Source organism: Venturia canescens, chromosome 4 (genome assembly GCF_019457755.1).
Source record: "Venturia canescens isolate UGA chromosome 4, ASM1945775v1, whole genome shotgun sequence".
Lineage (NCBI taxonomy): Eukaryota > Metazoa > Arthropoda > Insecta > Hymenoptera > Ichneumonidae > Venturia > Venturia canescens.
In genome coordinates, this window is record NC_057424.1 from 2,914,296 (window position 1) to 2,940,379 (window position 26,084).

The 26,084-nt window shown below is 37.0% G+C and overlaps 1 protein-coding gene across 5 annotated transcripts in view; it reads right to left on the bottom strand.

Annotated features, from left to right (window-relative positions):
- The window catches only part of rl (Mitogen-activated protein kinase rl), a 232,849-nt gene that overhangs the window by 80,285 nt on the left and 126,480 nt on the right, over positions 1-26,084 (bottom strand). For all 5 annotated transcript variants that reach the window (XR_006260526.1, XR_006260527.1, XM_043415804.1 and 2 more), the window contains exon 5: positions 8,180-8,347. Coding sequence is in view for 3 of the 5 variants with exons in the window: in XM_043415804.1 (XP_043271739.1) it covers positions 8,180-8,347 (168 nt within the window). In the remaining 2 variants the exon portion in view is untranslated. The remainder of the gene's footprint in view (positions 1-8,179; positions 8,348-26,084) is intronic.

Genomic DNA, 26,084 nt, shown 5'->3' on the forward strand with positions numbered 1-26,084 from the left:
TTTACTTGGCAAAAAGATTTTTTTCAAACTCACGTGTATAAACAACCAATCAGATTGAACAAGAGTTATTGTCATAAATCTTTAAACTATGCTGATGAACTCAATGAGCGAAAATAGAAATACACAACAAACATATTCCACAGAATGAACAGAAATTTGTATGGATAAACTGTAAGCTATAGAGGTGGAAAAAAGGGACTGGAAGGCACGGCCAAACTAAATGTAAGAAAATATGACAAAAATACATTAGATTAGACATTTTTATTTGATAAAAGTTTTAAAAAATTTATTGGAATTTATTTACATTCAACCAATTATTCATTTATATAAATCTTTCTTTAGAAAGAATTCGCGGTAGAAAAGAATGACACAATTAACTGATTACCACGAATTTATCAAGCACGCGATACATACATCCCGAACTTCACATTGTCAAAACAACATAACCCTTTTTCATAATATCTCGGTTATATAGCGATGAGGTGGAGTTGCTGGCATGTGACGTCAGTCCATGATACCGCCGTGAAGTTAGCCCCAGAGACATGAGGCCTTTGATGGTATTATATACAGACACGTCAAATTTCTAAATGTGTTGGTAGCTTTTGTATAATCTTGAGCCTGTGCAAAGTTTTTTCTCAGCAATTACGCTACTGATCGTGTTGGATTCGGGCTCATTCGAAAGGGATTTTGAAAATTAGTCTTCAAACTAATTTTCGCTTAACAAAACATCTCTTGAGCTCCACAATTCTAGAAAATGACATGCCAGTTTTACCCCACCACCGCGAATCGTTTTATTCAGAGAAAAGATAGTCTCGGCGAGAGCCTCATGCCAGCAGACGACAGGGCTGTCAATGTACTTGTCCCGAGACTCTACCGAGTCTCTTAATACATGTCGCTTCATCACTTTGACGAACTTTAGAGATGTTCATTGCATTTTGAAGATACAAATTTTGACAATATCATGAAAATTAAGCATCCAATGTCTCATTGAAATAAATTTCCAAATTCATCATGCAACACTTCAAGTGAATATCTATGCATTTACATGGCCCAAAGATTTTTCAAAACTCCGGTGTATAAACAAGCAATCATGAAGCCTTTTTGTTATAAATATTTCAAATTATATTGTTGGAATCAATATGAACAAATAAAAATACGAATATCTCTCATATTGTCTAGAGAATGAATAGAAATTGGTATGATGATACACTGTAAGCTAAGGAGATGGGAAAAAGGGCCCGGTGAACACAGCCAGACTAAATAAAAGAAACTATGACAACAATACATTGGATTAGACACTTTTACTTGACCAAATTTTTTCAAAATTTATTTGAATTCATTTACATACAACTGCACATTTTTTCTGTAATTACACAACATAAAATTTCTGTTTGGAAAGAACGTTTGAGAGGTTATAAGGAACTAACGTTTTTTTCTCATTATTATTTGTTTAAATCAATAGCAATGCAGAACGAGCGACGATGTTTCTAGTCAGTGGATTTCCTGAAGCGTAGGTAGTCAGCTGATGAGCAAGATTTCGAGAGAGTGTTTGGAGCTCTGGTGAATGAGATGTGTTCGAGTTTGCTTTTTAATCAATTTTCATGGAGGTGGAACACCTCATTTATTCAACAAGTTATTATTTCGATCAAGTTGATCGGTTACAGACAGGCTTTTTCGCCACAGTAAAGGGGGAAGGCTTTCGTTACTCGCCACCTAGATCCTTCAAGGGAGATAGCTGGAATTGGACAGGGTGGAGTGCCATCCTCTTCGTCGTCGTTGATTGGCGTGAGAGGCTCTGGCCCAGGTAGCTGTGGAGCTCGGGATGGAGCTCTAGTTGTAGCCGAAGCAGGCTCCCAATCGCTGTCGGAGCTGAGGTCCGCTTGGATCCCTCTGTGGACTCTGCAGGCAGGCCTGGTTTGCGTGCCGATGGTAGTTGACTCTTGTAGAGAGTCCGGCAATGGAGAGATGCAGAGGAGTGTTCTCCCGTACGTTGGCAAGGTCCATCGGCGCAGCCGGTCGTCGTACGGATGCAGCGTCGCTCTTGGTGGTCGAGTGAGACGAAACTTCAGCCCAGTGATCGGGACTAGCTTCCACGCTGGAGGTTCAAGCTCGGAGGCCGCCGTCTTGACTTGTACTGTTCGAACTAGCGAGGCAATGGGTAATCTACTGGTGTGATACTGGTAGTATTATAGCCCAGAGAGGGATCAGTTTCGATCCGATCTTGGGTTTGAGCCATGCCGCATTTATTCTCTCCAGCGGAACCTAAGGCTGACGCGAATCTGATTGTTGAAGCGCCACCCTTCAGTGACTTAGTGAACTGAACGAGAATGCTTGAGCTGAGCAGTCACGTAGCGGGGATGATGAGAACTTGGCGATCGCACGCGCGCGCTAGATCGCGCGAGAGCTGGGAGATCGATTGAGCCGGGAGGTGGTGTCCCGTGCCGTGGGTTGCGCGAGCCTCGTGGCTAGCTCGTGAGTATCTCTCTCTCTCTCTCGGCAGCACAGTGTATTATGAACATTATTATTATTCAACACTAATTAGTCACGTCATTAATAATATCGATTCCTTCCATTTTACAATAACCATTTTTATTTTTTTACACTCCGCACGCAACAGTACTCTGGGGATCATAACCTCAAACGTCAACATGACGTGAAATCTCGCAAATATGCTATCTCCGTATATATTACGATAACTGCACAAAACAACTGTAATTTCTGAGAAGCGTCTGTTTTTTCTTTTATTCACTCAGTTATTAACTGTACTTTTTTTTACAATCACAGCTAGTTGTGCACTGACATTCGCCTTTCGATCGAAATTATGTCTGCTGTTAGGCCCGCTACACACGGTCAATAATATTGCACAGTGATACTGCACAATAAGTTTGTATGGTGTGTAGTGCGCCATAAATTTAAGATAGCTAAAACTTCTGTTCAATGCTTGCGCAATGGTACAATACTACATCTACACGTTCAATAATATTGTGCAATCACCTATATTGCGCAATATGATTGACCGTGTGTAGCAGGCCTTACCGTGCTACGTCTTTTTGTTTAAATGTCTGCTGTACTGCTGTTACGTTCCCGGGAGCTTATCGGAATTAAAGAGAACGCAACACGGGTATGACTTCTCTTTAGGGTCAAGACAATTAAGTCCTTCACCTAGGGACGGAAGTCCCGTCTCTTGGTATGGAGAGAATATCGGAGCCAATGGTCCGAGAAGCCGCAGGTGGTGAAATATAATGAGGAGTTTTATGGAAAAAAGGGTTTGTTACTCACGTCGGTTATTTGTCCTTGTGGTTATTTATTGTCCACTGGTCACACAAGCTGATTACAAGTTCACACAGACACGTATTATATTTAATATAAATTAGATATTGCGATATTATTCTGACGGTTGAGGTACAATGGTTAGTTCAGGTACAAATCGTAGGTTATCGTTGAACAAATGAGTTAAAAATGTATATATATTCGCGGGGTTTAGTATCGGGTTGTGGTGACTGGCTAAGTCCACCAGGGATGGTTGCAAACGACAAAGCCCAAACTGGGATGTTGCGCGAAAATGACAAAGTCCAAAATAGAAGATTTTGAAGTATGGTGAACCAGGTACCGGTGGAGCAGAGCCTCCGGCAGATACGCTGACTTGAAGTAGAAGACGCTCCGGTGGTCCAGAGTGGTCAGTTTTATACTTGAAATCCCTTCCAAAGGTGCCTCTAAAGATTCCTACTCCTTTTTGTTTCTTCGATGGTGGAAAAAGATTCCTAAACGTAGATTTGCTGATTGAGTTGCGTGATATGAATAATTTTTGGTACAGCCCATTTTTCCTTTAGTGGAGGAGAAGGCTCCTGTCCGCGGATGCGCGGATCAAGCCCTGTTGTGACTAGTTTTGTTTCTGTTCTTTTCTCTCTGGTGTTAGGAGAGGGTTTTTGATTCTTGGTTTGCTGATAAGTCGTTAAATCGAGTCGCGATCTGGCTCATTTCTGACGTTGGTCCTTCGTTCTCAGAGTGGGAGATGGCTTTGTCCACTGATTTGTGAATTAGTTATAAAGCTGCGTTCTCAGCTGTGCGCATCGTCCAGCGTTCTCATCTCCCAACAAGGAATTTGTTCACTTGGAGTTATTGAAGTGGAAAAAGTTAATGGGGTGTTAAGGAAAATAGTATGTTAAGGAAAATAATATATGTTATGGAAAATAGCAGATTACGTCATCTCTTTGCTCTAGTCCTGTCACACCTGTGTGTCGCCTCCCTTTTAATGATCGTGTTGTGTTAGAGTGAAGGAAAGTCTTTCCGCTGTCCCTCTTCAATTTTAATGAAACTTGAATATGTTATTCTACATCAAAATTTAAGAGACACGTATTTTTTTTTATCGGCGGAAAAACGTTTCTAGGGGGTGAAATCATCCCTTGAAGTTGAGACCTCCGAGGGGTACTTTTCAGGTTTCACCTATTTCCACTTGAGATAATCGAATGCACCCAAATGGATAATTACCTCATTGATAAACGATGAAAAATGCAACTGGTTTCACATCGGGGGGTTGCATAGGACAAAGTTATAGGGGTTGAAATTCACAAAATCGTTATAACAAAAAAAACTATTGCACCTATCTCGATGAATTCAATTGCATTTTGAGGAGGGTAAAAAAATAGTAGATACGGGTTTTTGCGTTTTCCTCGAAAATCAAGTTAAGGGGGTGAACTACCCCTATGTATATTTACTTTTAATCTCAATCAAACGACAGTAATTCTTTTTTTTTTATTTCTTCTCCTCGTAATACGTTTTTTCTTCAAATTCTCAACATCTACATATCAACCGATGGATGGATTTTTCCCGAAATTACATTTTCCTAACTGGTGAAAGTGATAGAACCAAAAGTATACGTCCAATCTTAATGGTTTGTTTTTTATTTGCAGGCATTTTGAGACTCTTCTAGTTATACTTAAAAGATTCCATTCAAAATTTATTTAAACAATCGATTTGATCTGCTTGAGCAAGGAAAATTGGAGAAAATCAAATATTTCCGTTGAAAATTCAACCACTTTATAAATTTTTTATTTTTTGTAACTTTTTACGGTATTCATACGAATCACATTCATAGTTTAAAAGAATTCACTTATTTATTTTTTTCCGCGAAAAATTACAGATTGGATAACTTTTACGAATAACAATTTTTTTTTATTAGTTAATAACACCGGCACACAAAAAAAAAGTTGTCTGTACTTTTGACGGGACACACATATTCCCATGTATTTTGACCCGCTGAATGCGAATCTGAGGTCCGTTTGACCCCTACACCCTAGAATTTTGAGAAAACTTTAAAAAACTGAAAAAAATCAACAAAATTGGCGATTTTGCTAAATATGATGGCAGATCATTGTTGGACACTGAAGAGAGGAGATATACCTGGAGGAGTAAGAAAACGAAAAAGAAACCCTTTGTGCAGGACATTCGAAGATAAAAGGATGAGATATAAGCGGAGAACAAATAAAAATTCTAAATCAAACGTTATTGATAAGATTATTTTAAAAAATTGATTTTTTTAAAAGTTTTAGGCCAAAATCTTCTTCATTTATATAACACAGATCGGATAGTATGATTTTTTTAATTTATTTTGAATTACAAATTGATTTTTATAATACGAAATTCGATTTTTTTCAATTTTTACTGGTTTTTTGCCATTTATTTAAAGTTTTGGAGATGTCTGAGTCATGGAAATTCGAGATTTATACGCGGTAGACCAACATACATGAAAATAATTATTTATTTAGCTCAATGAAGTTTTTTCAATCACAATACTTGGAATTTTTAGCTTTTTTCGCAATTTTTAGGAGTTTTTTGGAATTTACTTAGACTTCAAATGGCTTAGGGTCTGAATAAACTTCGGATAAGTATTTAGCGGATCGAAATACATAAAAATCATGCTTAGTTTAGGTCGAAAAAAATTGTAAAATCATCAAAATCGCCAATTTTGTTGATTTTTTTCAGTTTTTTAAAGTTTTCTCAAAATTCTAGGGTGTAGGGGTCAAACGGACCTCAGATTCGCATTCAGCGGGTCAAAATACATGGGAATATGTGTGTCCCGTCAAAAGTACAGACAACTTTTTTTTTGTGTGCCGGTGTTATTAACTAATAAAAAAAAATTGTTATTCGTAAAAGTTATCCAATCTGTAATTTTTCGCGGAAAAAAATAAATAAGTGAATTCTTTTAAACTATGAATGTGATTCGTATGAATACCGTAAAAAGTTACAAAAAATAAAAAATTTATAAAGTGGTTGAATTTTCAACGGAAATATTTGATTTTCTCCAATTTTCCTTGCTCAAGCAGATCAAATCGATTGTTTAAATAAATTTTGAATGGAATCTTTTAAGTATAACTAGAAGAGTCTCAAAATGCCTGCAAATAAAAAACAAACCATTAAGATTGGACGTATACTTTTGGTTCTATCACTTTCACCAGTTAGGAAAATGTAATTTCGGGAAAAATCCATCCATCGGTTGATATGTAGATGTTGAGAATTTGAAGAAAAAACGTATTACGAGGAGAAGAAATAAAAAAAAAAGAATTACTGTCGTTTGATTGAGATTAAACGTAAATATACATAGGGGTAGTTCACCCCCTTAACTTGATTTTCGAGGAAAACGCAAAAACCCGTATCTACTATTTTTTTACCCTCTTCAAAATGCAATTGAATTCATCGAGATAGGTGCAATAGTTTTTTTGTTATAACGATTTTGTGAATTTCAACCCCTATAACTTTGTCCTATGCAACCCCCCGATGTGAAACCAGTTGCATTTTTCATCGTTTATCAATGAGGTAATTATCCATTTGGGTGCATTCGATTATCTCAAGTGGAAATAGGTGAAACCTGAAAAGTACCCCTCGGAGGTCTCAACTTCAAGGGATGATTTCACCCCCTAGAAACGTTTTTCCGCCGATAAAAAAAATACGTGTCTCTTAGATTTTGATGTAAAATAACATATTCAAGTTTCATTAAAATCGAAGAAGGACAGCGGAAAGACTTTCCAGTAGCCCGATTCTTCTGGTATATGGGGTAGTAGAGAATCACCTATTGTCCCCCTTGGTTACAAATTTGGGGCTAATTTTTATTGCAGTTCCCATAGCTGGTTCGAATGTTATAGCCCTCGAAATCCCTTCGAGAGGTTCCGATAAATACTCTGGTTTTTTTTGTTATTATGATTATTACTTATGATTAGATTGAGTGGTTATTATTAATTAGTTAAATTAAATAGAAGTTAGATGTAACACTGCCGTGCTACGTTCTGAAGTTGTCGTCAGAATTCTAATTATCAACAACCAATTTCAACAACCAATCATAACATCTGTAAATGGATGTCGTCAGATCCAACCAATCAGAAACTCGAGAGCATCAAAGTGCCTTTGATGATGTTGTAAATACAGACACATAAATTCTTGAATGTGTTGGTAACTTTTGCATAATCTTGAGCCCGTGCAAGTTTTTTCTCAGCAATTATGCCACCGATCATGCTGATTGTGGGTGGAATCGAAAGAGAATTTATGAATTAATCTCCAGTTCAATTTTCAAAGCCTCAGATGACTTAGGAGTTTCGTAATTAAACAACATGACATGCCAGTTTTACCCCCACCACCGCGAATCGTTTTATTCAGGGAAAAGATAGTCTCGGCGAGCTCGGGCGAGCAGACGCCAGGGCTGTCAATGTACTTGTCCCGAAACTCTACCGAGTCTCTTGATATTTTAAGAACTGTAGATCATTCGAGATACCATTTATAAAAATCGAGAATAACAAAGGCCCGAAAACAGAACCTTGTGGGACACTTTTAGAAACTCCTAGCCAACGTGAACAATGCCCAGAGTTGCTCAGAACTGTTTGTGAGCGACCAGACAAATAGCTTTGCATCCGCGACAATGCATTATCATCGAACTCTATCTTTTTTAACTTAACTAATAACAAGGCATGAGGGACCATATCGAACGCCTTGGAAAAGTCGAATAAGACCAAAATAGTCAACATTCCTTTCTTAATAGCAAATTTTAATATCGTCGCAAATTCGAAAAAGTGCAGTTTGAGTACTCATGCCTAAGCGATACACGGACTGAAATGGTTTCAAGATGTGGTGAGACTCGAGAAAATTCACTAGAGAGAGAGAGAGAGAGAAGAGGGGGGGGGGGGGGAAATACCTTCTCATTTATAATACATTCCAAATCCTCAGATGATGGTGATCCCAGAACGCCAAGAATGTGATTTAGTTGGTCAAGATAATGCTTCCCGGGGAATATTGCTCGTCGTGATAACATTTCAGCAAGAATGCAGCCCACTGACCAAATATCTATGGATTTTGTGTATCCCTGAAAAAAAAACAATAAATTAGTCATTTTAACTACTACCATATCACGAGACGCAGTACTGGATCGACGCGAAGTATTAAAAGGAAAAACTGCAGCGCAAACAAAAAGCCAGCGCAAGACCTGCCGCTTATATACGTGAATATGCCGGTTTCATGACGTCACAGAATTTTCATACGGCTCTCATTAACAAACCATTTTATGAAAGAACCTGAAAATTGGTGATGATTTTTTTTTATTTTTCCCTTTCCATTGGTCTTTGTTGCAAGTAAATCCGTCCAGTCGATCCTGAGATATGTAACGTTAGTGATTTAAAATCCATCGTTTCGGGAACATTAATATCTTAGAAACAGACGGGCGGAAGTTCATCATGTTTACAATTGGACTTGCGTCCTTTGCACAATTTCTTACGGTTTGTCACACGCTATACGTTACGCACTACGCTGAACGCGGCTACCCCCTCTCCTTGTCTGACGCCGAGCGAAAGTGACAGAGAATGTGCGCACAGCGGGGGCAATGGTGACACGACATAATATCACATGACCAAATATCACACTACAAAATATTACAAAAATTGTAAAAAAAATTACTTTATAAAAAAAATACAGAACAATTCGAAAAAAATTTCACAAATCATGAAAAAACATTATATTGAAAAAAAAACTAATCTGTATCTATTTTTTAAAGTGTCAAAAGCATCAAATAACAAGTAAAACATAAAAAACCGAAACATCACGCTTGAAATAATTTTGGAAACTGATGCCTCATTCTTCTTATTTTATTCGAACAGCCAAATCAATTAAAAAATCTTCCATCTAATTTACGTGCAAGTATTTTCTAATCAATTGAAAACAGTCACCATTTGAGTTACGTGCAGCATTAAAATTTATGATATCAATCGAAGGACAAGTAATTTATGAGTAACTCCAAATTTCAACATTATGGAATTGTCCTTAGAAGCTTTTAAATCCAAAAAAATCACATGCAAGCTAGCCATTTCTTACTCTATGGTGGCAGAGACTTATAAGAAAATCGATTCTCTTCAGGATTTCAGGAGCTTCTGATATTATTCACAATATTCGACGTCGATTGGATCGATACAAATTATGTTTAAATATGAGTTAAAAATACTTGTCCGGCCCATCACTTTCCATTAAAATTGTTTATTCAAATAAAAATCAGGGCTTTTCTAGAACGGATGGAGCACAAATATTCATGCAGAGGGAATTTAAACAGTTATCTTCAAGTAATTTTCCCTTAATTGCACTAATTTAATAAGAATGTAAACGAATTGTCCTGCCATATACAAGGGAGACTTAGAAGAAAATCGATTCTTCTCAGACTTTCAGGATCCCTTGGTATTCACAATATTCGATGTCGATTTCGTGTCGGTACAAATTATGTTTAAATATGTGCTAAAAGTACTTGACCGGCCCATCACTTTTCATTCAAATAAAAATCAGGGCTCTTTTAGATCTGATGGATCACATGTATGCCTACAGAGGGAATTGAGAAAATTATCTCCAAGAGATTTTAACTTAATTGCATTCAATTTTTCTGTAATATACAAGAGATATTATTGTGTATTGATGAAAAAATACCCTTCGGACGATAAAAATTGTCAAGCTTCCAAATTAACTCCCCAGTTTATATTAAAATGACGGCAATTTTTACTTCACATTTCCTTCTTCAACCGAATTTTATTTGTTATAGCAACTAACCTATTCTATTACTGAAGATATTCAACTGATAATAAATAGCATTTTAATAAATTTTCGAGAGGATTCGTCTGTACAATCTCGTTTTTTTTTATCATCATGTACACAATAGCACTTTGTTAAAATCAACATAAAAACATGAGTGAATTGTTGCGAAGAGATAGTTGCCACCGAGCATATATGGGATGATGTTCGAATTCAAGTGGGCGTGTAACGGCAGGGTTAATACTAGTTCCATAAAAATATTATTATTTATTAATTTTTTATTAAATAATAATAAAAAATTAATTAATTATTTATTAATTATTTATTAAATATTAATTAAGGTCTAGTTTGATTTTTATTTGAATGAGCAATTTGAATGAAAAGTGATGGGCCGGACAAGTACTTTTAGCACATATTTAAACATAATTTGTACCGACACGAAATCGACATCGAATATTGTGAATACCAAGGGATCCTGAAAGTCTGAGAAGAATCGATTTTCTTCTAAGTATCTGTCACCATAGAGTAACAAATGACTTTTACCTTTGATGCGATTTTTTGGTAACTTTTTGATTCACTAGAACTTTTTCAAGTTCTGGATGCTTCCCGTAGGAATGAATTTCTCACGTTCTATTTGATTTTTTTTTTCCTTTACAATATAATTACGGATTTGTATTTCTTCTAAATATAATGTTTTTTTCACGATTTGTGAAAGCTTTTCTTAATTGTGTTGTTGAAATTATTTACAGTTGGTTTCGTAATTTTTTTTACATACCATTATGTTTTTAATTTTTTCATTCGTCATCCGATGTACTCGTAACTTTTGCATTTATTTGACAACGTTTAGTTCATTTGAACACCAAACGTTTTTCATACATTACCAAGATTTAGCAGATTCAATTTTTTTTATTAATTACGTTTGAAATGGTTTATTTATGACCTTTAGTAATGAATTGCTCATTTGAAGCAAGTTTCGAGAGAATAGATCGAACAACTTCTTATAAATCATCGTACATTTGTGGTTTGAAGTACATGAGTGTCACACGGGGTTTCACTGAGACTACTGTCCAGGTGACATAAAACATAAATGTACTTGTCTCCCATTTTTCAACAGCATTCGTGCTGTGACTTATGATTTGATTTGACTACTTTTTGTGCACTATGAACTTGATAAATTTTTACAGGATATGGAAAAAATCTTCATGTTAGGTAATGATTAACTCCCATCAGAGTGTACTTGCGAAACGACATTTATTGAAAAAATTTATAATTAAAATTATTTTCTGCCTCGTCGAAAGAGATATCGAAAAAAAGGGACCAAACATTTTTTAATCAAATTACGGCTAATATATTTAAAAATTCAAAAAATTGTAACGAATTATCAATTTCAATGTTGAGATTAAGTCGTTAAATAACGACAGGATTTCAACGACTAAGGCACTCGAATCTTTTTTTCAGATAACGCAATATTGATCGATTGGAATAATGAAATACAACATAAGAGGGTCACCCCGTGTGGGAGCCGGATTTTGTGGGGTTTTTTCACGATTTTTTTGCGGCAAGGAAAAAAAATATAGACTTTAGAAATTTGAAGGGTTTATTCAATAGTATTTCAACTCTATGGTAGAAATTGTAACTCTGATATCTCTAGTAGATTCGGTGTAATGCTATTCCACAGGAACCCATATGTTTCTTCATAGTCTCCACGATTCCGGGGGATCGGTTTATCTGAGATCAAAAAACCAGGAGTGTTTTGATTTGTAAAGCAGTGGTTATCACCTAAATCAAAATCATACAGAAATATGAAAAATTGAAGGATTTGTTCGTTTTGAAACACCTGATTTAAATTTTCCATAATATTGCATAGCTCAATAATCTTTTAATTTTTAATATTTCTGTATGATTCTGTACGTTCAGACGATAGCCACTGCTTTACAAATCAAAACGCTCCTTGGTTTTTTGATCGCAGATAAACGGAACCTCCGGAATCGTGGAGACCATGCAGATGGTTTCCTTTGAAGTAGTTTTACACCGAATAAACCCGAAATATCAGAGTTAAAAAATTCTACCATAGAGTTGAATACCATTGAATGAAACCTTCAAATTTCAAAAGTCTATATTTTTTATCCTTGCCCCACAAACATCGGGGAAAAACCCCAAAAAATGCGGCTCCCACCGGGGGTGACCCCCTTAAGCCAAATCAGTTTTTTTGAAAATAAAAATCGTTTTATTATATTCACACACACACTAGGGTGGTCGTTATTTGGGATCAAAATTTTACCGTTTCCGCCCCCTAAATCGGTTCGAAATACATAAAAAATAATGCTGCAATTTTTCCATATTTTTAAAACAATGCTTAACCCTCGACCACGGGGGTTGAAGTTTTTCGTTTATAATACATGGAATTACGTTTGGAAAATCTTGAAATTTTCAGGAATTACTTCACAAGCATGTTGCTACACGGAAAAAATTTCCAATTCTCCTACCCTCAAAATGTTGTATAGCATCACCGACCCATTAATGCGCAAAATAACAATTTTGGACACTCAATTTCAAGTACACATCAGTTTTAACTGAGGAACAAAAGATAAAATCTTTAAAATCTGACATAGCAAGTTTCTGAGGGTGCTCTTTCAGAATATGGCATTTATTTTGTAAAATTAAATTAAAATCTTCATTATTTTTGCGTTTTGAATTGAAAAGTCAAGAATTTTTCACGTTTTTTTCCCTTTAAATCGATTTCCATCACTGTTGCTGTACTCAAATAATCATACTATCGCCAGCAAAAGTGTTCTCAATGACTGACCTTTCCAGAACGCTGGTGATGAACACTTTTTTCTCACTTGATTTTTAAAAAATGGCGGTTTTCGCAAAACAGCATGATGAAAATTTGCATGATTTTTTTTCTCGAATGGCTCAACATAACAAAGAAATGTTCCAGAACAAAAAGTATAGAGAATCATCTAAAGAATACGTGTGATTTTTTTTTAATTTTTCTAACTATTTTTGTATTTTTCAATTTCGATGTTTTGTAAAATTTTTAAAGTTCTGAAAAGATTCACACGCATTCTTAGGATGATTCTCAAATAAGTTTTGTTATGTAACATTTTTTTTTAAGTTGAAACTTTTTGAGAACAAAATTATGAACCTATTTATTATGCGATGGAGAATAATTTTTTTTTCAAAAAGTTTCAACTTTACAAAAAAATTGGACAACAAAAATTGTTGAGAATCATCTAAAAATTATGTGTAACTATTTTCCGAATTTTAAAAATTTTTCCAAAAGTTGTCAAAATTGAAAAATACAAAAATAGCTAGAAAATTTTTAATAAAAATCAGACGTATTCTTTAGACGATGCTCAATACTTTTTGTTCTGTAATATTTCTTTGTTACGTTGAGACTTTCGGGAAAAAAAATCACGCAAATTTACATCATGCTGTTTTGAAAAAACCGCCATCTTGGAAAGACTGACAAGGAACATCACTTGGTGTCCCCCTCCGATTTTCTTGAAACTGCTGTATGTGAAAGAGCATTCGAAAGTAAGAGACACGTATTTTTTTTATCGGCGGAAAAACGGTTTTAAGGGGTGAAACCACCCTTGAAAGTAAGGCATGTCAGGGGGTGATTTTGCAGTTTCACCAACAAGCACTCAACTGATTTTGATAAAACCAAAACCAAAATGTTTCTTATCTGAAGTGATGAAAAGTTCACCATGTGCACGAAAAAAAAAAAACAGGGGGTTAACCACCCTTACATTCTTATATATCTCACGCCACAATAAAAAGGAACGAATATGATGAAATGAAACGGGCTCTATTTCCATGAAAACATGAAAATAAAGTTCACGTGTTTTTGCATTTTTGCAAAATAGCAGTCTTAAGGGGGTGAACTACCCCCTTTTTGAATTTTCGTACTGTAGGTGGTTTATTTTTGTTTTACATGTTTTTGCTGATTCGAAATATTGTAATAAATTCGAATCAAGATTTTCTGAAGTATTGAAGTCAATACAAGACTCTGAAAGGGTGAATCTCCCCTACTCGATTTTCCTCCTCTTTATTCGCTATTTCAAAATTTCTCCCTGCATTTCGTGCTATTTGGTTGCTCTGCATCGAAATTACAAATTTAATAATTTTAGGAACATATAAAACTCGTTTTGACCTGGATGGCGGCGGTTTGGCGGGGGGGGGGGGGGGGGGGGGAGTTCCCAGAACTACTTTTTCGGTGATCATAGAAAGCTTGTAAACTGCACGTAAATGAATAGGTACCATGCTACAGATAAAAATGTCTCTATAAAACACTTTCTTAACTTTGGCGGAAAAATAGAGGCGTAGACATATAACCCCCGTGTTTGTGCTAGATAACAATATTATCAAGTAGTTATGATCACCTGATATTTTTGGCATTCTCACACACCGAATAACATTAGTCATTCCGAATATTCTTGAGTCATGCATCAGATAATAACGTTATCAGGCATCGTGAGATTAATAAATATATTTTTCTTTCGATACTTATTTTCGAAGGCGGTAACCATTAGCATCGTACTAGTGCATATTTGAGTGAGCTCCAAATCGTGCGTGCTTTTTCTGTGCTTTTGGTGTATTGTGCCTACTACTTTTACCAGCATGAAAGTCAACCCAATCAACGTTATCAAATTGTTACTGGCTACATTTGAGGCTATGAACATTGCACAAACTCCTGTTAATAATGCAGAAATAGAGATGAAGGAGAATTTCGAAAAAATTTTAATCGATTCTATGCAAGATTACAACGGGATTGAGATGATACAGGAAGAAACTCTTGATTTTCAAGAACCATTTAAAGAGTTCGAAACAATTGCTGTTGAAGATATCATATGGTAAAAGGATGATGATGTCGATTCCGACGCTTGTTCTGAGGACGATGAGCTGAGCTATGATTATAAAAAAAAGCTGTTGAATATTGGAGATCTGGTAAAAAAAAGGATTACAGTGTTGAAACCGTCAAACAAAAATACAAATCTGTAAAATCCATACGGCAGTTACGACGCTGGGCACAACAACTGAACAAGGGTGGTACATATAAAAAAAAAACTAGCTCGAATTTCTGAATACACATTACGGAATATGAAAACTGCTGTAGACGCTGGTATCATTGTTCATGATATTGACCTTCGAAAGTGGGCTCTACAGGCACAGAAAGAAATAGGCCATGAAGATATACGATTCAAAGCCTCTCATAACTGGCTATGGAAATTTAAGAAATCGCATCGCATTGTTTCCAGAAAAATTAATAAATTTATAACGAGAAAAACTGTGGAGGAAGAAGCGCTTCTGCAAACAAATGCGGACAAATTTGTTCAAGATGTTAAATTACTAATAGAAAAGTATGGGTCAAGCAATGTATATAATTCGGACCAAAGCGGTTTTCAACTGGAAATCCATTCAGCACGAATTTTAGCAATGGAAGGATCGAAAAAAGTTGAATGTGTTGTACAATCAGTGTCTTCAACGACCCATAGCTACACGATTCAGCCAACAATAAATGCCAACGGGAAACTACTTTCTCCACTTTTCATAGTATTAAAGGAGGCAAAAGGTGAATTTGGACCAAGAGTAACGAACGAATTGTTTAAGCCAGATAACGTCATAGTAACAGCATCAAAATCTGGGAAACTTACTTCCGGTGCGTATTATCGTTAAGGGTGCATCAACATTTTCCAAAATATAGTTATAAATATATAATTTGTTATATGTTTATAGATCATTTTAAAATTTGGATGGAAAAAGTTTTTTTCCGAATGTTGGAAGTGACAATGTATTACTGATTGATTCCTGGAATGGACACTGCCCCAAAGTTGTACGTGAAGCCATCCCTCATGATAAAAAAATCATCACAATGATTATCCCAAAAGGTACAACTGGAAAAATTCAACCGCTTGATGTATTTGGATTCAGGATATGGAAAAATTTTGTACGACATTTTTCAGATAGTGCTCTATTAGTGGATGTTGATATAAATTTACATTTGAGGAATAATATAATCAAACTGCAATCTTTGGCCCACAATCAATTGTCATCTCCACGCTATATCAATCTTTTCAAATATTCATGGTTTAAAAGTAATTATATTACGGAAAAACCGGAATATTTCGAAAATCCTGTTAATTTTGGGTTCGGTCAATCAAAAACACACTGTGAAATACCTGGTTGCAATAATATTTCGATATATGTATTTATCTAATAAAATCCGATTGTATACTATGAGACGATTAATGAATTGTTAATGTGTATTGAAGTTTGATTTAAAAAATGTTAGTTAGTAAACAAGATCAACAGCATGGAACTTATTCAGACTTCAAAGTTGAATCGTAGTAAATATCAAATGGCTCCCCTCCTCCTTCCCTTGCCCCGCCAAGATTGAGGTCAATACAATTATTCTACGTTCCTAAAATTATTAAATTCGTAATTTCGATGCAGAGCAACCAAATAGCACGAAATGCAGGGAGAAATTTTGAAATAGCGAATAAAGAGGAAAATCGAGTAGGGGAGATTCACCCTTTCAGAGTCTTGTATTGACTTCAATACTTCAGAAAATCTTGATTCGAATTTATTATAATATTTCGAATCAGCAAAAACATGTAAAACAGAAATAAGCCACATACAGTAGGAAAATTCAAAAAAGGGGTAGTTTACCCTCTTAAGACTGCTATTTTGCAAAAATGCAAAAACACGTGAACTTTATTTTCATGTTTTCATGGAAATAGAACCCGTTTCATTTCATCATATTCGTTCCTTTTCATTGTGGCGTGAGAAATATAAGAATGTAAGGGTGGTTAACCCCCTGTTTTTTTTTTCGTGCACAGGGTGAACTTTTCATCACTTCAGAGAAGAAACATTTTGGTTTTGGTTTTATCAAAATCAGTTGAGTGCTTGTTGGTGAAACTGCAAAATCACCCCCTGACATGCCTTACTTTCAAGGGTGGTTTCACCCCTTAAAACCGTTTTTCCGCCGATAAAAAACAATACGTGCCTCTTACTTTCGAATGCTCTTTCACATACAGCAGTTTCAAGAAAATCGGAGGGGGACACCAAAGTGATGTTCCTTGTGAGCGGGTGAGGCACCCGGGAGCCGAAGATTAGGTAAGCGCGTGTGCGTGTGTCTCTGAGCGACACATCGTGGAACACCGTATGTCGATCGACGGCTCTCGTCCCTCGTTACAGTAATTTTCTAAGGTGCATTCTCAACCCTCGAACGTCCGTTAATCCTCCACCAAATCAATAAAAGACTACGGAGTTAATCCCCGAAACTAGCGTCAAGCCCGAGGTAAGAAAGCTTCCTTTCAGTCTCTAATATTTCTTGGATCATTATTTTCCTTGTTTCCATTTTTTGTCGCGTACTTCTAGCAGCGATCTCTCTCTCTCTCGCATTCACTGAATGCCCGTGATGAAGGGTCGATACTGTACGCCCGAATGTACCACTGCTCCCTGAGGCATTTACAACGACACAGTGGAAAGCGAGAGAAGAGTCAGCTCCGGGTCAAAATCGAGTCCTCATTAATACTATTCCCGAAACTAGTGTTCGTCGGGACACAGGATTCCCGTTTCGTAATCCTACCCCAAGGACTGAGTTGCCGATCGACATAGCGGGCAATAACGAAACGTTACAATATATTTTATTTAATAATATTAATTAATGATAAAATATTATTATAATAAATATGGCATTATAATTAATATATAATATAATATAATAAAAATATAATAAAATAAAAAAATATAAAATCCTGGTCGATGCCGCTGGATTTTTCGAGGACGTCTAGGGCGACAGCTCATGGGTTTTGGAGGCCTAGGTTGAGGGACATTCTATCGCGATTTTCGATGTCTAGGTCGACGACCCCATAGATTTTCATGTCCAGATATATTCCTCCATGGTTTTCGTCGTCTAGGTATGTTTTTTTATGGTTTTCGAGGTCTGGATCGACGGCTCCTTAGTTTTCGATGTCCAGGTATATTTCTCCATGGTTTTGGTGGTCTTGGATAATTCCTCCATGGATTTCGATGTCTAGGTATATTCCTCCATGGTTTCTGTTGTGTGAGTGTATTTCTCCATATTTCTTGATATCTAGGTATATCCCTTCATGGTTTTTGTGGTCTAGGTATGTTTCTTCATGGTTTTTGCAGTTGAGGTCGACGGCTCCACTGTTTTCGATGTCTAGTTATGTTTCTCTCGCGATTTCGTGGTCTAGGATAATTCTTCCATGGGTTCCTATGTCTAGGTTGAAACTTATTTGAATTTTGAGTTTCTTTATTATGAAAGATTCGGGAGACGAAAGAGGGTGTGAATTAATTTTAGACCTTGTCTGATTGTTTGTCACATAAAATTATATAAAGACTTTTATTTAAAAACTTATGAACTAATACACATGTGAAAATAAAGAAAGATGTGTATCCTGTATCTATTTGTGTCAATGAAATAATAGGAAATTTATTTAGTTACTTTTCGGCGCTTTTCGTCACAAAGAAAACTTCCGATGTTACCGATATCGCCCTTTTATTCGCAATATTACTTTTGACTATGACAGTATTCAAGATCCCGGTAAGCGTTAATTAATTTATCCGTCTGGTCATGCGTGAGTTTTTGTTTAAATGTAAATTTGTGTAATTCGGGAATATAATAATAAAGTTTAATGTGATACATTCATACTTTCTATTGCGAGTTTACCGACGGCGTGGTGTACAAGTGTATAATGTGGCCGCTATGCGTCGTGGCGCGACGTTCGCATGATTTTGCGTCGGCTGATCGATAACAGTCGTCAATATGGCTGCGCCCGCGTGTGACAGTTTCGCGTGAGTGTTTATGCTTAATTTTACAAAAAGGAATAAAGTGTCTTTAAATTAAAATATACGTTAGTTTGCTTAGTGAGTGTTCGTGAGATTCGTGTGTTATGCGCAATTTGCTCGAATACGTGTCGTATCGGCGTATTTGAAAATTGATACCTTGACCTTTTTCCCTCCCGATATAATTTTTGTTATCTTTTTATAAATTTGACTACTTCTCTCAATCCCGTCCTCCCGCCACCCTTTTATTCCTCTCTTTTAGTTCTCGTGTGAGGGATCACACGCAAATTCCTTTCTTTTATGTTATATTTATTTCTCCTCGTGTTTCGAGGTTAGAAAACATCTTTCCGTCTCCTACTTTTGAACCAGAGACAGGAAAGTGGCTTTCTCCTAGATATATTTATTCTCCTTTTTATTAATTTATTCGAAATCCCCTGGCAGGTACCTTTGGGCAACCGGACAGAGGAGGAGCAAAGTTTCTGGGGACGGAGAGCCAGCGATGGAGAGAATTTCCACAAAATCTCTGGGTGAGTCAAAGTATCATTCTCTAATATTTCTCTTTCTTGAAAGATATCTGGACAAGTCAGTCTTCCTTAGAGAAGATTTCGTACTTGTGAGAATCCAGAGATCTTTCAAAATTATCAAATATCTTTGACGCTATTGGTTTGATTCAGCCACTTCACAGGAGCTATCACTCAGTCTTGGATTAGTGAGAATAGCGAGGCCGAGTCTTGCCAATAATGCCTTGGATATTCTGGTTGAGCGAATGCTCGGGTACGAAAAGGAAGAGAGAGTTTGCATGAATTCGCTGGGATTTATATGCTTCCAGAGCCGGCTTTGCTTGTGAGCAATAGTTGTTCAATTTAGCCCTCTGGAAGCATATTTATCAACTATATAATTTGTTAAATTATTATTATCATTATTAATATTTATTTATTGTTCGCAGGTTAACACCTAGATGGCAGCAGTGGTGCTGCTGGGGCTGCGGCACATAAATGTGCCGTTACAAGGTATATTCCTCTATGGCTTTTGATGCTAGGTCAACAATTCCATAATTTTCGATGTCTGGATATGTGTCTCCACGGTTTTCATGGTCTAGGTCGACGGCTCCATTGCTTTCGATGTCTACATCGACAGCTCCATGATTTTCGATGGCTCGGTATATTTCTCTATGGCTTTCATCGTCTGGGTATATTGTTTCATGCTTTTCGAGGTCTAGATCAACGGCTCCGCAGTTTTCAATGTCCAGGTATGTTTTCCCATCGTTTTCGTGGACTAGGTCGACGACTTCATAGTTTTCACTATCCCAGTCGATAGCTCCATAGTTTCCGATGTTGAAGTGAATTTGTCCATGGTTTCGGATATGAAGGCCAACGGCTCCATAGTTTCCGATGGTGCGGTGAGTTTTTCTAAGGTTTTCAATGTCTAGGTTGACGACCACATAGTTTTCGATGTCTAGATTGACGACTGCATGGTTTTCGATATCTAGGTCAACGTCTCTATAGCTTTCGATGTCTAGGTTGGCGACTATAGGGTTTTCGACGTCTAGGTGCATGCCTTCATATTTTTCAATAGATTGTGACGGGGTTTTTCGTCACTGCTGGCTGAAATGGTTAAAAATAAAAGGGGAATAAAAATGAGATAAATAAGGAACCAGTATTTAGTAGAAAAAAATGATAACAAAAAATAGGCTTTATTTCACCAATTTGGGCGCCAGTTAGTTTTTACAAAAAAGTAACAAAAATAAATCAGGTCGATCTCTTCGGATCTCGAATGTTAACAACAGAGGACTCAACTACTACGGCTAATGCGGGGGGGAAATGTACAGAACGGGGCTAGCTCGGAGAAAGAAAAAGAAAACGGTGGAAAATGGCTCAATGCTTTTGAGACTCAATATCTTTGGGTCGATGGACACCTGTCGCTCAGGCGCCTTACATATACCCGTGAGGTTGCAAACGATAAAAAGAAACAATGACAATAATGGTTTGGCGAAATACGATGCGCGACTCGACGACAAAGCCGGTGGGCTATGAGCGGGGGGGGGGGGGGGTAGATCACGCTAAAAAGGGGCTTAATACTAGCACCACAGCACTCACTCGCATTTAACGCAAAAAGAATAATCTCCAAGAGAAATCACAACCAAGGGAGAATCGATCACGAGCCAGAAGGGCTCGGGGAAAATTCGACCATGAAAACGGGACCGGCGAAATCGAGACGCGATCTACGACGAAGATGGCGAAATAACCACGTGTCTTCGTCGCAGAGTCAAGAGAGTGAAAACGACTTACTTGGCGCTGAGATTATGCGTCGTACGATTTTTCGGGCTCAAGATTGCCGCTATGGTCTCCAAGGATCAAGCCGGTGGTCGTTGGGACAAAATAACTGGGGTCGAACGAAACAAAACTACAAGTCAGATTGAAAGTACTGGGAACTGGGCCGTGGTACGCACGCCGGAGTCGTGATGGAAGTGAGTGATCTCCGTGCTCGCTCGTCGTTCTTCCTCGTTGCGCATAAATTATTGATTATTGATCCTTGCGCGCGCCGATGATCATCCAATCGGACTTTTCTATCTCGCGCAGGAGTAGCAACTCGGGGACGAGGGAGGGTGACGAAGGAAAAGGGCTAACGACGAGGGCTATCGATTGGCGATTGATTGCTTGACGGCGCGGCGCTGTTATCAGCCGGCTCGATCGATGGCGCCGCCTGGACGAAGCTCGGCCTTGGGCGCGAATTTTCGGTTCACTAATTCGTGATAACAGCGGGGCTGATGCGTACCGGCCGGAGTTAACTCGGCTCTTGCTCGGAACCTCGACGCCAGGGAACTCGTACGATGATTTTCTCGAGTTGGAGACAATTCCTTCTCGAGATGACGTTCGATGATATTGATCGGTCCCATGACTCGGTTCTACTAACCTTTATCCGATGTTTCAGCCTCTCGGGATTCGGGGAAGGGCTTTTTACAAGTGGGAGGGAATTGCTCGGGGCAGGGTTTGACGGGGACTCTCGTTCAGGGGGAAAGGGGGATCGTAGTCGGTGAATTTCACGAGTAGACAATTGCGAGCGAGTGCCAAGACGGCCGAAGAACTTATGGCTAATAATAATGGCGATACAGAAAAATGACTGATTAAAATAACATAAGAATATGGTGTGATGCGCAATTAGTTGAAAATGCCAGAAAAATATAGCGATTTTTGACGCTTCAAAAGTGAGTGAGCGGTGTGGTGGATTCCACCACGACGCGGGGCGTTGCGGCTCTGCCACAACGTCACAAGATATTTGACAATTTTATATTTCTCGATATTTAGGTAGACGGTGCAATGGTTATCGATATATTTCCTCATAGTTATCGATATCTAGATGAGCGATTTAATAGTCTACGCTGACAAGGCAGGTTCTGTTGTTACAGAGGACCATGAAAAAATATCACTGGACACCAGTAACCATAAAGCTGTCGTCTTAGACATTGAATACCATGGAAACGTCTCCTTGGACCTTGCAAACCATTGACAGTATGCATGTCAACATGGAAATCATTGAACGAAATGTAGAAGAAGATAGTTTCAAAAATCAATTTTCCAAGTAAACAAATGGAGCTTTTCAAAAAAAGGAATAGAAAATTGAAATATCATCCCATTGCATAAAAATTCCCCATTCTATCATTGAAAAATTTGATTTGCTGACTAGATAATCAAAATCTTCGCCGTTATTGCTTGTAATCTAGAGTCGCGGCAGCGACTCTGAGACAAGTACATTTATATATATGACGAGTTGCTGCCAGAGACTCTTTACCGGAGCGATAGCGTTTCCAATTGTTTTCGAAAATTTTCAAAATTTGTTTCTTCAATAATTTATTAATTATAGCATTCCGGAGAAGATTATAAGTTGACATATTTTTTATTTTTTTTTTCTTTCGATTGTGACCTCTTCGAACTCTGTAGCTTAATGCGTCGAAGAGATATTAATTATTTATTTTTTAATTGCATCAAAAAATGGTCTCGGATTTCCGCACACATTTTTGATGTTTATTTGTTTTATTTAGTGACAAATCTGGTGCCATAATACATTTTATATATCTATATATTTTTTTTCTGGTGCCATAATACCAATATATACCTATATATTTTCGTGTCGTATGACGTATGGTGTGTTGTTTATGCTGATAGATGATGAGGTTATAAAGATCGCGAATTTGACAGTTCACCGTATGGTATGTTAGAAATGCTAACTAGATAAGGTTATAAAGATCGCGAATCTGATAGTTCACCGATACTGTTCCAATTTTTCCGGTTCTATAGAAAATAGATAAAGGCAGGACAATGTTTTGGTAAAAGTGGTGAAAAAAAGTGAAGAAGAAAAAAAGAGAAATAAAGGCCGAGGAATCCAACAGTGTTATATGTAATGGAGACAAATCGAAAATTGTCAAGAACATTCGGATTGATGGTATAAAATATTTAGAAAGGTTAGAGTTTTTTTCTATATATATCTAGAGACAGGACTAGAGATCAGTCAGGATTCTGAAACATTAGAAAAAAAATCCATGCCTCCGTTCTTTCTCATCAGCTCTCTCTCTTTCTCTCTCTCTCTCTCTCTCTCTCTCTCTCTCTCTCTCTCTCTCTGATTGTATCATCAGACTTGTCGATGTTTATTATTGGAGAATATCAAGAGACTCGGTAGAGTCTCGGGACAAGTACATTGACATCTGCTGGCCCGAGGCTCTCGCCGAGACTATACTTTCTCTGAATAAAACGATTCGCGGTGGTGGGGGTAAAATTGGCATGTGATTTTCTTTAATAGCGAAGCTCATGAGTTATGTACGGCTTTGATAATTGAACTTTAAGCTAATTAAGAAGTTCTCTGTCGAATGAGCCCAAAATCAGCATTCTCGGTGGCGTATTTGCTGAGAAAAAACTTTGCACGGGCTCAAGATTATGCAAAAGTTACTGACACATCACGAGTTCGACGTATACGTATACGCGTTTTGACGTAGTTAGTGGTAGTAGGGTTGTGCCTCTACGCATTCTGATTGGCTCAACGATGTCGGCTCCTCCAGCTGCTAGGCCGACCGCGGGCGGGTGGGGTCAAGAGTTAGAAGGCCTAAAATAGCGAACAGGCATTCTGTATATCTATATATGCGTTATACAGAATGCCTGTTCGCCATTTTAGGCCTTCTAACATTTGAGTCTTACCCCGACCGCGCACAGACTCCGTGAATATTATATATATATATAAACCATGTGTCAGTTTTCGATCATCGTATAAACAAACGGAGTTTTGACATTATGGAATGCGTGTGGGATAAATAAAGAAAACTTTCGTCATCTAACCAAGTGCATAGTACTAAAACCTGTGGAATGCTAAACTAAACCGGTATAAAAGCAATAAAAGCAGTCGTGTAAAAGTATATAGTCTGTGATCTGTCGTATGTAAAAAAGAATAAAATAAAAAAATACGCGGTGCATGTCGACGAAACTTTTTAAGATTTCATTAATTCGTTTGACTGAAAATAAGTTTATCATTTATATCATTTGTAAATAGGTTATACGACGAAACCACCCGAGACTTGTTTTCATACTGAACGTCATTTTGACAGGTGCGGTTATGATCCCCAAAGTGCTGTTGTGTGCGGACTCTAATTAATAAATGAAAATGGTTAGTGAAAAGTGGTTAATATTTATTTTGTTAAAACTTGTGGTATACTAAACCGGTATAAAAGCGGCCGCGTAAATGTAGACTGTGATCTGTGTGTGCAAATAAAAAATATAAAAAATGCGCGATGCATATGTCAATGAAACTTTTCAAGATTTCATTACTTCATTCGATTGGAAATAAGTGTCAACTGAGATAATCTTTCAATTAAACCAGAGTGCGCGGAATATTGTTCAGTGTAAATATATCGTCAGTTGCGTGATTATATATCATGTGTAATTATGTAGGTTATATATACGAGTTCCCTTTGATAGCTGTGTGGTAACGAACCGGCCGGGGTTTGACGTTACGAAGTGCGGGACATATGTAACGAACGTTCGCATAGTTAGTGAATAATATAAATAAGACAAATCAGTTTATCAAAAATAGGTCGGGAAGTTGTAAGAAAAAATGTTTGTCAACTTATAACGTCAAATTTTCTTTTTGCGATCTGAAATATTATGGTTGATAATTAATAAAACAAGAACACACGGAACTGTTAGTATATATAATGTGAGAAACTCCAATCGAATAAATGTTTTCTAATTTATTTTTTGTGTCATCATTATTTTTGAATATTCCCATATTTTGCTTCCTATTGAGTCTGGCTCTGCTCTTTCCGATCCTTGTTTTGACTCCATCGGTTTGCAGCGGATGGATACATATTATTAATTGGTTTCCTAATATGTGTCCTATGATTTTCTAATATTTCTTCATGCTGATTGTGGTAACGTAATTCAAGTGGTTTCCGACTATGATCATCAATCGCACATTTTGTATATCAGATTCTCAAAACAGTTTCTGGTGTTGATATAAGTGTAGTTATACTTTTTCCACCTGGCCTGTCGAGTAATAAATTTTGAAACTTGTTCCAAAAAGTCTTTGGATGCTTTTTTTGCTGATAATATGAAAAGTTAAATCTTCGGAATGCGGTAGGCAAACACAAATTTTGACAACAATACTTATGAAATAACGTGTATGTTGAGTATTCCTATTCTGCAAACTGCAAATGTGGAATTATTGGTGAAAAGATTCATTACGATAAGTCTACAGTTGCTCAGTTTTGGATGCGATTGAGTATAATGCCTGCCAACATCATGGAAACCTACAGAATTTCTGAATGTTATGTGCGCTATGTCATTTTAATGTAACATCATGACTTCTAACACCCTTTCACTATAATACTATATATTTGGATCACTGAAATACAGCAAAAATTTGCAAACTATAAAATTTATATACTGTGCCATTCATTTTACTTTTTGACGCTCACCGTAACATAAATATAAATATGAAGTGAAAAATTCATTAGAAAAGTCTTCAGCTGCTCATTTATGGATGGATTTGGAATTGCTGTCTTCCAAACTAATTGCGCAGATACATTGAATCGCAGCAGATACCTGCAAACTTTGAAATTTCTGTGGATAAGTATATGTGCTAGTATCACCCCCTATCTTTGATTATAGTAATATGGAATGGAACTTTGTTCAGCAAGTTTTAAAGTGTTTCTTTTCAAATAGTATTGAAGTTTG